Source organism: Lasioglossum baleicum, chromosome 7 (genome assembly GCF_051020765.1).
Source record: "Lasioglossum baleicum chromosome 7, iyLasBale1, whole genome shotgun sequence".
NCBI classification, from domain to species: Eukaryota; Metazoa; Arthropoda; class Insecta; order Hymenoptera; family Halictidae; genus Lasioglossum; species Lasioglossum baleicum.
Genome location: NC_134935.1, coordinates 4062569 through 4077526, shown reverse-complemented (window position 1 = coordinate 4077526; position 14958 = coordinate 4062569). Strand labels below are relative to the sequence as shown.

The 14958-nt window shown below is 36.5% G+C and overlaps 1 protein-coding gene across 4 annotated transcripts in view; it reads right to left on the bottom strand.

The window, feature by feature from the left end:
• LOC143210536 (multiple PDZ domain protein) overlaps window positions 1-14958 on the bottom strand; it is a 165390-nt gene that overhangs the window by 96301 nt on the left and 54131 nt on the right. For all 4 annotated transcript variants that reach the window (XM_076427454.1, XM_076427456.1, XM_076427455.1 and 1 more), the window contains 2 exons: window positions 13237-13379; window positions 11875-12209 (listed from right to left, as the gene is read on the bottom strand). In XM_076427454.1, coding sequence (XP_076283569.1) covers window positions 11875-12209; window positions 13237-13379 — 478 coding nt within the window. The remainder of the gene's footprint in view (window positions 1-11874; window positions 12210-13236; window positions 13380-14958) is intronic.

The following is a 14958-nucleotide window of genomic DNA, read 5'->3' as shown; positions in this document are numbered from 1 at the left end:
CAGGCTTCCATCTCCGATGTTTTGACTGCGTTGAGTTTGACGAATTCTTTTCGACAGTGCACAACGATTGCAAAGACGTTTTTCTTAATTTAATCTTACAATTAGTCATAGCTTATTCACATATTTAAGTCTTATTTATCGAGTTTAATAAATTATAGTTACTTATATTAGTGTGTTTAATATACATATAATACAAATATATTTAGCGTTCTTAGTGTTTATCATAAATAACCGTTAGCACATCATTATTTTCTCATTTTGTTAAGCTATATGTTCCGTCGCAGAAGAATGACGGCTTCAACAAATCCATCGAAAATAGCTTTATGGTACGGTTTAAAAAAAAAATTAAATAAAAAAAAAATTTAATTAATTAAATTGTTATGTATTTAAGTACGAGAAATATAGTTACACACATGACACGTAAGTTTTATACTACATATTTCTACTTTTAGCACTTTATTCTTTTATGCTGTATGCAATAACTTATTTTTTTTTTATTTACAGCATTACATTTTATTTACATAATAAAATAAATTTTATGTTTGATTTATTATATAATCTATAATAAAATTGTTTATAAAATTAATAAAAAAGTGATTAAACAAATAAAAAACGTATCATATTATATATCATTGATAAGGAATTATATTAATAAATATGTATGTCAAATTTCATTACGATATCTCTTACGAGTCAAAAGTTATTCACAAATGTCGCGTGAATTCGCAATCCGGCCCACTGTGCGACGTAGCGTCGCGTCAGTTGCAATGCTAATAGAAAAAGATTAATCTTTTAAACAGATATAAGGTGTCATCTTATCTTTTAGGCATATACTATTATTAAAGAAATAATCCTAATGAAGCGTCGACAAGATCGCGAACAACTGTCGATGCAGTATTTGCAAGACATTTAGACATTTAGAAATTTAGACAAAATTGAATCAAGAATATTTATATCATATTTTAGCTATCACAAGCCAGTTGTTTCAACGATAGAATCATAGAAAATCATAGAAAAAATAATGAACGATCAAAATTTGCGACGCAAAGAAGGAGAGCGTATGGGAAATGCTATGTGTGTGAACTATGTCTCTCTTTCCCATACGCTCTCCTTCTTTGCGTCGCAAATTTTGATCGTTCATTATTTTTTCTATGATTCTATCATTGAAACAATTGGCTTGTGATAGCTAAAATACGATATAAATATTCTTGATTCAATTTTGTCTAAATGCTTGCAAATACTGCATTGAGAGTTGTTCCTGATCTTGTTGTCGCTTCATTAGAATTATTTACCATTTCCAATCTTAATTTACTTCTAAACATTACTAGACTGCAAGAAGTTTCACTTCTGCCGCGAGTGGTTTCCACGCGTATGTTTTTTTACTTACCTGACACCTGTCACAATTTTTCAGGTTAGTTTAAAACAAGGGTTTGGATAATTGTTTATAAATCTCTCAGTCGGAACAAAATCCGATGAGAAACTGCATGCGAAAGTAGCTGGAGGTTGATTCTATGTTATCCAATTGCAAATGTTCACAAATTAACTCTGGTTAATTAGTTATTAACAATTGTTGCGCGGGCTGATTATTTCGGAAGTTCCCATAATTCGTAAGACAAACAGGCTCGAACTGTGTGACAAGGACAGACATACATAACATACCACTTCTCAAAAATTTGTTAATAACTAACAATTTAAGCATCAAACCTGCATAAAACTGAAATGGGAATGTAGCCAAGGCTGTATTTTACATTCTACAATCTTAAAAGTTCACCAATCAAGTCTTTAAAGTTAGTAAATTAATTATGAAAATGTTACTCGTCAAACTATTCGAGGTTATTCGCGAAATTTCGTCACTTCCGTAACGCTAGAAAATTGTAGCCCCTTCAGCAAAGAAGTTTCACTTCAAAAATGGCTAAATAGTTGCATAGTTACATTTCTCTTATCTGTAGAAATCAGTGTGAAATAGGTGGCTTTAGTGCGCCGTAAACCCAGCGTTAAAGAGTGTATGTATATGGGAAGTATCGTGACTGCCTGAACACGACTAGTAACACCGACGCAATCGAAAGAAACAGAAATTGCAAATATACCACGTTAATTTTTGCGGAGCAGTGTACGTAGAAGTAGTGGAGAGGATTTGAGGGATCGCGCTGGTGAGCGTCAATAATTTCTCGCCAATAACTCTCTATTTGCGTCGCGGTCGTAGTTTTTAGAACGGTGGTTCGAGGGAGGAATGAGGGGAGCGAGGACGGGAAACGCCGAGCTGTGGGAAGGAGATCGGTAATGAAAAACACGGGCAAGGTGTATCCAAATGGGGGCAATTATAACAACGATCGATCGAGATTCTATCGGCGCGGCGCGACACTGCTGAAACGGGACACGCCGCAAATCTTTCTTGCTTCCCCCGGAGGAGAGAGAGAGCACCCCTGATTTTGAAGGGGACACAAAGGAGGTATAAAGGAGCTGTGTCGAACGATGCCTCTTCGATGTCGAGAGGCAACCTTTCACCGACGAAACCCGAGATAGATGGAACATTACAAGACCGTGTTTGCCAAACCGGCGTCTCCGTCGTCGATAGCACTGGCGATCAAGGTATCATTAGTGGGAGAGACTTTCTTCCCATCTCTCCCCTTCCAGCGCCCAAACACCGAACATCGTGCATTTCGATTTTAACCGCATTAGGATGACTCAGAGGTGCATTAGCGGGTATTAAAGATATCGCCGATACAACCCGATCGGAAACCGAACCAACAAGGAAAAGTAATTCGGACCACCGCTGAAAGTGTCTCGAAATTGGACTTTTCTAAAGGGCTATATACGGCAAGTGTTCCTATTACTCAGAGTTGTGCAGAATTACAATTGAATTACTCCAGAATTATAATTACAAAGTAATTGAATTACCAAAGTGTGTTGATATCGGCGCACAGGTTCGATCAATGATGAAACACCAGCAATTTTGCAACCAGACATACATAGGGCAGACTTCTCGACATCTGGACACACGTTTAACTGAACATAAAAGTAATATTTTCTGTCTCCTCTTCACAACACACGGCGCTGACGAAACATTCAGTAGAGTTCGACCATGCATTTGTCTTCGAGAACGTTAAGGTAGTTGACAAAGAATCTAATTTACAACTAACAAGGGAACATATTCAGATGCGAAAAACGGATTTTGATGAAACTTTGGGAGTTTATAGTTCTTTGAAAAATATTCGATACGTATTTTTTTTATCGGCAACCATCCACTTTGAAGGGGTGAAAACAGCCATCAAAGTTGGTGTCAAAACCATACTTTTTGAGATATCTCGGAAATCAGAGGTCGAAAAAATTTGAACTTTTTTTTTAAATTATGTGTTTTTCAATGGGCAATGTAGTCGCGCAAGAAAATTTTAACAAAAGTTTTTTATTCAAACAATATATTAAAAATTTGTTTTTTTTGCAGTTTCTCTTATTTATTGTTAGATAATTTTAATGTAAACTTGGGTGCGTGATCTTTGATCTAAAATAGGGGATACATGTTTCAGGATTTTCTTTTTTTTTGCAGTTTCTCTTATTTATTGTTAGATAATTTTAATGTAAACTTGGGTGCGTGATCTTTGATCTAAAATAGGGGATACATGTTTCAGGATTTTCTTTTTTTTTGCCATTTAACAATAATTATGCATAATGGAAGATAGTCTTGCACCTGGCGTGTGGGGGAATTCTGGCTTGTTTTATCGAAATATAAGCATTTAGTATAAACGTATATAGTATTTTAAACAATACCCCACTGGATTACATGTCGTTTATTGTTTTATCAGCAGCTAAAGAAGGTGGCGCAGGTACCAGAGTGACGCGGTGCTAATTACCACGGCGGAGTAAGGATACCGACTTGTATGTATAGCCAATTCGTCTGCGAATTTCTGCAGTCGTTGGGCTTTCGGTCAAAATATACTCGGAGCCTTTTCAAATACACTGTGGATCCTTCAAATAATTTACTTTTACTGATTGTTTATTTTTAGATTCGTTTTTACAAACATGAAGGTCAATCTGATGAACATTATAAACATTTTGATGGAAACATATCACAGCAATAATAACATGGAAACACCTTTTTCATTTTTCAGACGCAAAATTGTACTCTTGAAAATGATCCACATCAGGATCGAAACGTTGAGTATTTAATTAATTTGCAAAATTGCTTGTGTTTCATCATTGATCGAATCTGTGCGCCGATATTATCACACTTTGATTATCAAAATTACGATCGATAAACATATCGAATTTATAATTGAATTACATTGTAATTCAGTTATATTGTAATTTATAATTCAGATCTTCATTCAATTAAATTACAATGTAATTCGTAATTGCAATGGAGTACAATTATAGAATACTGCGTAATTAAATTACATAAAATAGCGTTACGTATTATGAACGAGGACGAGGAATAGAAACTACGCCGCACAGACACTAAACAAGTATATGAAAGAAAAACATAAAAATATATCGCACTTCTTCAAAGTTCTGGGCTATAATTTGGAAAGCTCTATTTTAATTATATTGTATTTCAATTATACATTGTATTTCAATTACACATTGTATTTCAATTATATTGTATTTCAATTACACATCTGATTAAAATACTCAGTAATTGAATTACATTGTATTTCAATTATATAGTAATTCAGTTGCGACGTAATTGAATTATTATTAATTGAAATACAAATAATTCAATTACGTAATTGAATTACAATGTAATTGAATTAGCACAACTCTGCTATTACTGCGGTATTTTTTCCCAATCAGATTCAAATACGAAAAATCAATCATACTATGCGATCAATCAATTGCCCTGAATAAATTGATACAATTCAACGATACATGCTGGTACCTTTCCTTTGTGATTCAGATAATAATCGCGTTCATGCAGGAATGGAATTGATTTTTGAAACGTGGAAGTGATAAATGGTAAGCATGTTATTATTCAATATGATTTTTACGACGCGTCTGACCACTGCATGCCAGTTCTACTAGCTAGAAGCATCGTCGCCAGTACGTTATTTGTCCTGTATCGATCTGGGAATCCTGTTTATTTCTACTTTAACCGGGAATGGATGGCTCGGAGATGCATTGGGGATATCGGCGTGGTTATTACCGATATCGAAATATTGTGTAATCGAAAAGATGTTTGCTCGGGCGAGTGTAAAAACAAAATGTGAGGTGAAACGTTCTTACGCCGGCTTTGTTCTTCGATAATTGAAATTAAATGGCTGTCGGACACACGTGATGGTCCACCGCACGACTCTGGTTATTTATCTGAACGTTGTTCAGCTGCTTCCGTTCGCTGTAATCATTCACTGCATTACTTCTTTCGCGACGATCATTTCCATCGGAATTCATCGGTAATTCAATGTCGTCGATGTTTCTGAACGTTGATGCAGGAGACTGAGGAGACTGCATGTATCAAAATATTAAAACTATTTCTTCAAGAGGGAACGATTATTGTGTGTGTCACTATAATCACAATCTGTTACATTTTTTCTATTTCCCAAAAAAATATTTACGTGATTTCAAAGGGTTAGGCGAGTGTTTCATCCCCGTGCTTCTATTTTTTCACCCCTTTCACATGATGGCCTTTTTTTACCTCGGTAACGATCACATTATAGCCTTATCCCGTTCTCTCTGTTAGCCCGAGGCACACATAAATCAATTAACACCACTGAAATCATCATTTAATTACATTTATCTACATCGCGCCGATCAACTCGCGTACCCTCTATCCGTCACCTGATATTAATCACGGGCCGCTAATGAAAATAGATAAGTGATTCGAGTGCTGTTAATTGATTTACGAGTTCTGGGTCCCAGCGACGGGATCATTTAATGTACCACCGCTAACGCGACAAACAATTTTCAATGGGAACAATTTATTGTCCGACCGTACACAGGCTGAGACAACGACGCGATTATGTAGATGCAATGGCAAACATGCTCAAAAGCTACCTAATCGTAATGCTATTAAGTGATTATCAGGTATCTGCCGACGTGAATCAGAGGGATGTCTGTTTCGATCGCTGAAAGCTGCAGTCGCCTCGAGAGAACACAGGTTCCCTGATTCATGACACGGTATACCCAAGTACGTATCCATCCTAATTCTGTTCGGTGATCGGAACGCTTGCTCCTATTCTTAGAATGACGAATGATCGATTTATGCGAACGTCGCACAGTGGTCTCGAGACACTGTTTTCGTACCCAAAATTCAATTTTTCAACTTTAATACATTGAAAACATTTGTTTTCCTATAAAGTAACAACTCTTCAAAGCTCCCAAATCCAAAATATTATTAATTTTAGATAATTCTGTGATGACATACAGCGTTCTAAAGCGCATTTTAAATATTTAATCCATTTTTAAGCATTGTTTAGTCCATACACGAATAGCGTAAATTAATAGCATTTCAAACTTTGAAAAGAATTATACAAAATCGCTTAAGACCGCTAAGCATCGGACTTGTTTTATATGAAAGCTTGAACGTTTACTGAGAAGATCATGTAAATTTTTTTTTAACTGCAATCTCCCGCAATCTTGAACTATAAACCGATTTTAACAAATACGGGCCCGCAGTTATTCGACGCCTGGATACGCAGTTCCACTTGAATCTTGCACAGCAGCTTGGAATTACAATGTAGTATATGTTTTCTCTGCGCCAGTCAGAGACCCCGAAAATCTCTCATTACTAGATTTCGTATAATTCCTATGAAGAATTCAATAGTATGCATTGTGAGAATTGTTAACAAGATTTTTCAAATATTTCCGATGATCTGACAAAAAAATGTTTCCAACGAAAGTTAATCAGTATTCACTTTTCTACAAACTTCAACACAAAAAGTTAAAGAAAAATCTCTTTTTTTTATAAAAAATGAAGGTCACCTCAATGTTTTAAACATTAACATATATTTTTTACTTCGTAATATTCTAACTGGTATCAAGACGAATCCAACGACCTATAATAATATAACATTAAACCTTGAAATAACGCTACAATAGTTTTGGCCACAAAAAGCAGGGATCAAAAACCTAACCCGAATCGGATTCGGTTTTTGGTAACCCATGAAACACTGTAACCCACACTAAGAGCGGGTTTTGAGTACGCAAAGTTTGAACTTCTTTTCTTATTTCTAATTATGCTTTGGTGCCAATCAGTTGAATTTATCTACAAATCGATTTTAAATAATATGAGGACAACTTATTATTGATAAAGAAATTTGGTAAAGAAATTTGTATTTTAGGTAATTATGAAGAGTATGAATGTTGTGTGTTTCGGAAGGAACGTATATACATATATAATAAGGCAATAATGAGCCAAGAATGCCTGGTATTGTGGTATCGTTGTTGGAGCGTCGATTGGCAATCGTTTGATGCGGAACGGAAAACGAAACGAAGAAAAGATTTATCAACTGTTTTTCGATTTTTTATTGTTATGGGTTGCCCATCCATCCCATTCTTATTTCACACGTTGTGTTCACACGTTGTGTTGAAAACATTCATATTTATTCAGATTGTTTTTATTGTGTGTTCACGTTTAAATAGTGACATTATAGATGATATCATAATACTTCGGACAAACGAATTCGATCTTTAATTTTGAAAATTATTGTTATTATCTAATAATCTAATTTAAAAAGCTCTTTTCAATATGATTATTACCTGAACCTGTTTATTTACGTTAGCTATAAATACTTTACGATTCGGGTTATATTCCGTGAATCTCTATTTAATAGTGAGTAACCCGCTCCGAGCGGGTTAACCCGCTCTCTCTCTAAGATTTGAGAACCGTTCCCTCGAGGATAGTATGGGTTACAGCGGGTTACAGTAACCTTCCTTGGTTAACCGGGTTTGGGTTAGGGTTAGAATCCCTGACAAAAAGCAAGCTACCGGACCACTGTGCATCGTTGGATTCGATTTAACATCAGCCAACAATATTATGAAGATCGATTCGATTAAAAACAGTGAAAATTTATCAAAGAAATTAAAACTGCAGATTCTCTCTCTCCCTCTCTCCCTTTATGCATTCTGTTCACAATTTTAAACCAACATTCACTCTCCGGCTAGGGTGAAAAAGACGCGCCCGATTTCAAAGAAAAATAAATGATGGAACAGCATCGCGTGAGATGAAAAGTGTAATTTGAGAAATGCAAGGCTCGTTGAATACCGGAAGGAAAAATACGTGCACTAAAGTGAAAAAGATACGATTCATTTGCGAGGAAAAAATGTTTCTAATAAAAAGGAATAAAAGAACGTTTCATATTCGCGAAGGGAGAACGCATTTTGTTCAAATGGAAATCTGATTACGTTGTCCGAATGCGAAAAATGGAACACGCGTTCGAAATTACAACGGTGCATCCTATAATCCGCGGAGCATTGCTGCATAGAATCTAATAATACGTGCCCGGTTGTAACCGAATAACGGGCAACGGGGTGTACGAAATTCAACGTAATTGCTGCAACTGAATGCGGCGTAATTTACATGAATCTATTACATCGATATTTCAGGAAACGAAACTTATTGCGTGCTGGACGGACGAAATCGAGTCGTTGTCGATCGCGCGGTAGCGACAAAAGAAATTCGATGGTCCCATTATTTACTATAGGATCGAATGCGACAATGTGGGCTGTGGACACTTGAAACAGTGGATAACTGTATTTTAGTCAACAGCGTAAATCCTATAAGTTTAAGGATGTTCTGGAGGTACCATGGGAGACAAAAGTACAAGAAATTCGAAATCCATCAATATATTGGCAATGAAAGTCATTCATAAGTATATTTTGCATTTAAAAAATAGATTAATTTAAAAAGCTTTCGTTTAATTAGTGAATTTCATGTTATATTTATTTTTTAATCAAATTGTCTTCATATTATAAAAAATTGTAAGTGACTTTTGCGAATAATTGTACCCTCTGTGAGAAGGACAACACGATAAAGTTTTGTAACAGTTTATAATTTTTTGCTCTGTAACTGTTTAGTGAATCCTAATAAATTTTGAACATAATTAATTACATAATTTTTACTATATATATATATATATATATATATATATATATATATCATAAAAAAACTGGAGTTTCCAGTTGCGTTTTTTCAAGGTTTAAATGGGGTTTGAAGTGGAATTTTATAAATTCCCCATAAGAAGACGTGTTAAAATGTGCAAACTTTAAGTTGCTATAATTCTTAAACAGTGCAGTGAATCGAACCCAAACTTTGGTAATTGCATTAATTTAGTAAGAATTATATCTTGTCAAATTTTCAAAAATTTTGATGCGTTTTTATATAATATCTCCAGAACATCCTTAAAGAGATGCATCCTAATTAATTTTTTCCCCTTCTGTTTGATTCACTAATATACACCTGTGTATACTTGGTTCCTACGTTCCGTAAAGATCCGTTCTAGTTTTCTCATTTTTTTCCGTGATTCGGTGTACGCGATATACCGAATATTCATCTACAGGACAAAAGAGACCGATTTCGTTGAAAATAAATCGAAAACACACAATGAAACTTTTTCCAGCCGCGACCTCGTTTCCGCGAAAATCAGATTTGGAGTTTGTCGAGCACACGTGCGCGCCTGGCTATCTTCAGATTAAACGCAGGTAGCACAACGGTGGTTATCCTACATGCGAAAGTAAATAAAAAATGTGGAACAAAGTTTTTCTTCCTATGAAAATGTCACGCGACTTGTCCTGATACCAGTTCAGTATGTATATTTACTATGCACATGTAATACTATAAGATACTCTTAGGCAGATGCGCGCGGAGTCTCGGTACTCCCCCACCATAATCTCGGGAGGATTGTCGCGAGAGTTATCGCGAGTATATCCGGGGAGTCCCACATAACCCCAGGGAGGCGGGCAGAGGTGGGCATTATTTGGCGAAACAAATATTTCAAATACTATTTAATATTTTAGATTTTATTTTGCTTGAAGAAAATAGTATTTTAAATAAGATATATATACAATTTTTCGAGGGTCCGATACACCTGGGAAAACATTCGAGTTCAATGTTCTTATGACTTTGACATTGATATACAATTTCGAAAATAAAATATTTCTATTTTAACAATCTGAACCTCGAAATAAAATATTTCTATTTCAACAACCAGAAACAGGAAATAAAATATTTTACTTTTTGCATGGTTATAATACTCTGAGAAACCGCGTAAACATAGTCTATCTTATCGTTAAGAAATGATTTACACTCGTAAATGTATTGAATTCGAACCATTATTTTCAGCAATAATATTCAAAATTGAAATTGAAAATATACATATTTTCAATATTCTTCAAATAAAATACTATTTTCAAAGAAATTACTGCCTCAAATAAATTATTTTATTTTCAAAAATCACTGCATCAAATAAATTATTTTATTTTCAAAAATCACTGCATCAAATAAATTATTTTATTTTCAAAAATTACTGCATCAAATAAATTATTTTATTTTCAAAAATTACTGCATCAAATAAAATATTCTCTTTTCAAAGTTGTACACATTCTTTAAAATAAATAGTGTCACGTCCGATGGTTCAGCCATCGGTAATAATTGATATAATCAATCATGTATAACATGTACCTTTTGAATTTCTTTCTAAGCTTAATCTAATAATTTTTTACGAGAAACTAAATATTAAATACTACTGTTGATAATCAATGTCAAACTATCGTATATTACACCACATTGCGTGCGATAGAATTAGGAAACCTCATTTTGAATTTGAATCTTTATTGAACGAAATAAATGCGTAGCGAAATGTATTTCATTAAATGATTCAGTCATTTCCAAATATAAATCGTGAGCGAATATCCGTTGAAGACTGTCCATCACTGAACTGCGAAGATTTTTCAGAAGAATCGATGAGCAATAAATTGTTAGAGATACGCAAAAAATACAATGCACATAATTAAAAAGAGAGTGACTGAGAAGAAAGCAATTAAGAAGAAATCGATCTATGAGATGCGCAGAGTAATATGATCTAGCCAAGAGGAGGATGAAAAATACAATAGAAGAGAGTGACAGAGAAGAAAGCGATTAAGAGGAATTGGTGATGAAGTAACCACCTTATGAAAATTAAGAACAAAGGATTGATCGATCTATAAAAGGGATGGCTCCTCATTTGGAGCTCAGTCCACAGTCCACAAACCACAGTACGCTATTCAAGAACATCAACTCATATTAACCAAATCAGCTTGCCTTTTTATTGTGTGTGTGTGTCATCTTAATTGAAGTAAAGTTCATCACCAATACTATCAATCTCAAAATCAACGCAGAAACCCTTGGAGCACAAATCTCCAAAAAAACCACCTTAAAATCAACGCAGAAGCCTTCAGCAAGAAGATTGTTCTAATCAAAAGAAGAAATCTACCTAGCGGTAATTACTAACAAATTATAATAAGATTTCGAGATATATCATGTATCCGAAATTTGGAGTTTAAAATATACTTTTGTTTATTTCTATTCAAACAAATAAAATATCAAATCATTTATTAAAGAAATTACCAAACTTCGATTTCTACGTTCCAATTCCATGATCAAAATCACATAGAATATTCAGAAATCCTCAATTACCCGAACCGATGTCGGTGAATGCAGGTAGGTTCAAAACTGCGTTGTATCTCAATTCTAATATTTCTAATCAATTCAAACCTTTCAAATTAAACTTCAATTAAACCATACAATCTATAATACGTCCACCTTAGGACGTAACAATAGGATTATTTACTATTTTCCCCAGTTGTGGTGGCGGGGTAGGTATCCGTAATGGATTCCCCTGACGAAAAATAAGATAAAATAAAATAAAAAAGGCGGTAGTAGGTACATAGTGGCATCGTGGTACTTACCACCATGTCAGAGCCACTCTTGGAGGCGTCGCTGACGGCGGAGGGGCTCCTTTCGACAACCAGGCCTCCGGGTACCGGTGTCGAGGTCGGTGTGGGTGTCGGCGTGGGTGTCGGTGTCGGTGTAGCCGCGGAGGTGGTGCTGGCTGGCTGGCTGGACTTCGGGGTCGGCGCTGGTGTAACAACAGACGATGAGGAGACCAATTGATCCCTGTCGGAGCTGGCCTGACTGGTCGCCGCGCCGACAACGCCGCCGATGATGGACACACCTGCTCCCGCGGCCGCTGTCGAACTCGAACCACCGGACAATTCATCCGTCGGCAAAGAACCCCCAATGTCTGCCGGACGGAATAAGAAAGGAGACTGTAATCATCCTGCCCTACCCGGCTAGGGTGTCTTTTCAATGGGAGGGCTGAATGGGAATCTCTATTGGATAATGTTTGAGTAGGTAGCCCTGGCTCTGCTCGGAGACAAGGGTGGCGCGCCAGCCACAAGCACCGGGACTTAGAGGATTGTTCCTGGTTAATTAACACTCTTACAACGGGGAAGCCTGTTAATAAACTTCCCCGCGACGCCGCTATCGACAAGCAGCGCCAAGCAATTTTCTCTTCGAAGAAAACTTCGAGATTGGTGCGTCGTCGCGTCGCGCGACACGTTTCGCGAAGATCGGTTCTAACAGTCTGCTACCTCTTTTGCTACCCTAGCTACGGCTGCCGTCCTTATAGCGAACACGCTCGAATCTAACAGGGAATGATCCCGAACAATCAAATAAAATTTAGAGGAGGAGCGCGGATGTCGAGTCGAACTGTTTCGGGGAAATCCTTTGATCCAGGTACACTGGATTCCTGGAATGAAACGCGTTCTGTCTTCTCCAGGCTAGCTTATTTCGAATAGCAGCGGTATGCCAATTATACTAGCCGGGGATCGAAGTTTAATTTAATAGAGTTGATTCCCCTGCTCCGGTCTACTTCTGCAAATTTGCAATTTATTTGCACCTGCATTAAAACTAATCTAGTTTTGCACTCGTCGCGTGTGATACTCCTGGGCCGCGGAGTTATTCGAAACTTCTGCGAGCCCCGGAGTTTATGTTCGTCGCGTCGGTTGCGATGTTTGCTTTGTCCGGAACTTCTGTCGACATTTTTCGCGTCTCTTGATTTCCGATGAGATCCGGGAAAACAGAATTTCATATTGTAGGAGGGTCAAATATCAAGTAACATCCAACGTTAAAAATCGTGTTCCTCTATCTAAGATATTTTACATTGTGAATTAGGATGGTAATATGTATAGAGTCATTTCCTAGGGCGACTGTAGACGGGAAGATAAGGATGATGAATTTACGTGGTGTACAGACAGAATTTAAATTACCTTGGGCGCTTCTTGCTACGACCAACTCAACCAGACCACGTGCCTTTTGAAGAATCGAGATTGCCTGCTCATGAGAGATATTCGAGTCTAGCGGCTGGCCATCTATTGCCAATATCTGATCTCCTTCTACCAATCGGCCATCACTGAAACACACAAACGTAGAAAATTTAATGCGAAAAAGTCGGACGTGCTTTATTGCATTCAAATCAAGTTCCGACTTCAAAAACAAGAATGAAAACTAATAATGAATCACAGACAGACGTTTATATGGGAGTAGTGAATTTTGTTGACGATGTTCTGCATTGTAAAACGTTTTATTTTACAAAATAAATTTTACAAAACAATCTTTTACCTAACGAAATATTTTGCTCGGACTCCGTAAAACATTTTATTTGACGAAATAGTTGGTCCGAACGTTGTAAAACTTTTTATCTGACGAAACAGTTCGGCCGAACACTGCAAAAATGTTTAATTTACGAAATAGTTCGGCCGAACACTGCAAAATTTTTTATTTCACGGAATAGTTTGTCCGGACGCTGTAACATTTTTTATTTGGCTGGCTTAGAAATGGTTGATTTCGCGCACGGATCCACAGTCTGCTCATAATCTCCGAAAAATCTTCAGATTAACGGTTTCTCGATAACGATAAAAACATCGAGGCTCCGAGACAAAGGGTTATTGTTCAACGACGAATGGAGAATGCGATCCACTCGTTTACAGTAAACTCGAACCAGATTTCTGTTAAACGAAGTCCAATCGAACCGATCCAGTCCCACGGCCATTAGAATCTATTAACCGCGATAATTGGGGATAGTCACGATTAAACATCTCGCATTTACATACCATTTCCGTCGAGCCTCGATGCAAATTGATTGTAAATTGATGAAACACGGACGTTAGAATCCAGAACGTATCGTGTCTGAATTAACAATTCAAGTGCAAACGGTTACCAAATCTACTCCAGCTAGTATATTCCGAATAACTGGAATCCACAAATAATTATGAATTACCGAAGGTGAAGTTTAACCCTATTTGTAATACGTTGTATCAATTTGTTTGTTAACTAGATTTCTTCGAAGAATTTTTGTCCCTATCCTCGAATAATAGTACACATGCTCGAAAAAGTAGTAATGCCGATTTAACTGCGTTTCTTTCAAAGTGAATTTTAATCGAATTGGACTGTTCGATTAAGCTCGCACAGTACCATTTTTGTTCGTCGGACCATTCTAATTTTCTCCATAAAAGCCACTTGTTCTTGCATTATAAAGTGGAATTGAATCAGTCATGAAATGGAATTGTCACCGATTTCGAACGCGTTCGATGCTCTCTTCATGCGCTTTGTCCAATTTGCTGGTTCTACGGGTTTTGCTAATACTCTATTGGCGATTTTCCAACCGTGTGATTTGAGAAACCAGTGATTTGGTAAGTGCATTACCGTTCGAAAGTATTTGATCACCTACTCGACGAGCGATCGATCCGACGCGACGTTTTTAGGAAGATGGGGCTGAACGTTCGAGCTTCTACACAGCATGACCCTGATTTTGCCAAATCGAATTGACGAATACTGCATTTAGGTATTTCATTTTCTAATTGGCACAGATTGGCTTCGCATCGAGCATTTCTTCTAGTAAATCTTTTTCGCTGATCTCCAGCCAGGACAAACAAATTCTTGTTTCTTCTATTTCTTTCATTCCATGGGAAACACTTTATGGAAAATCGAGC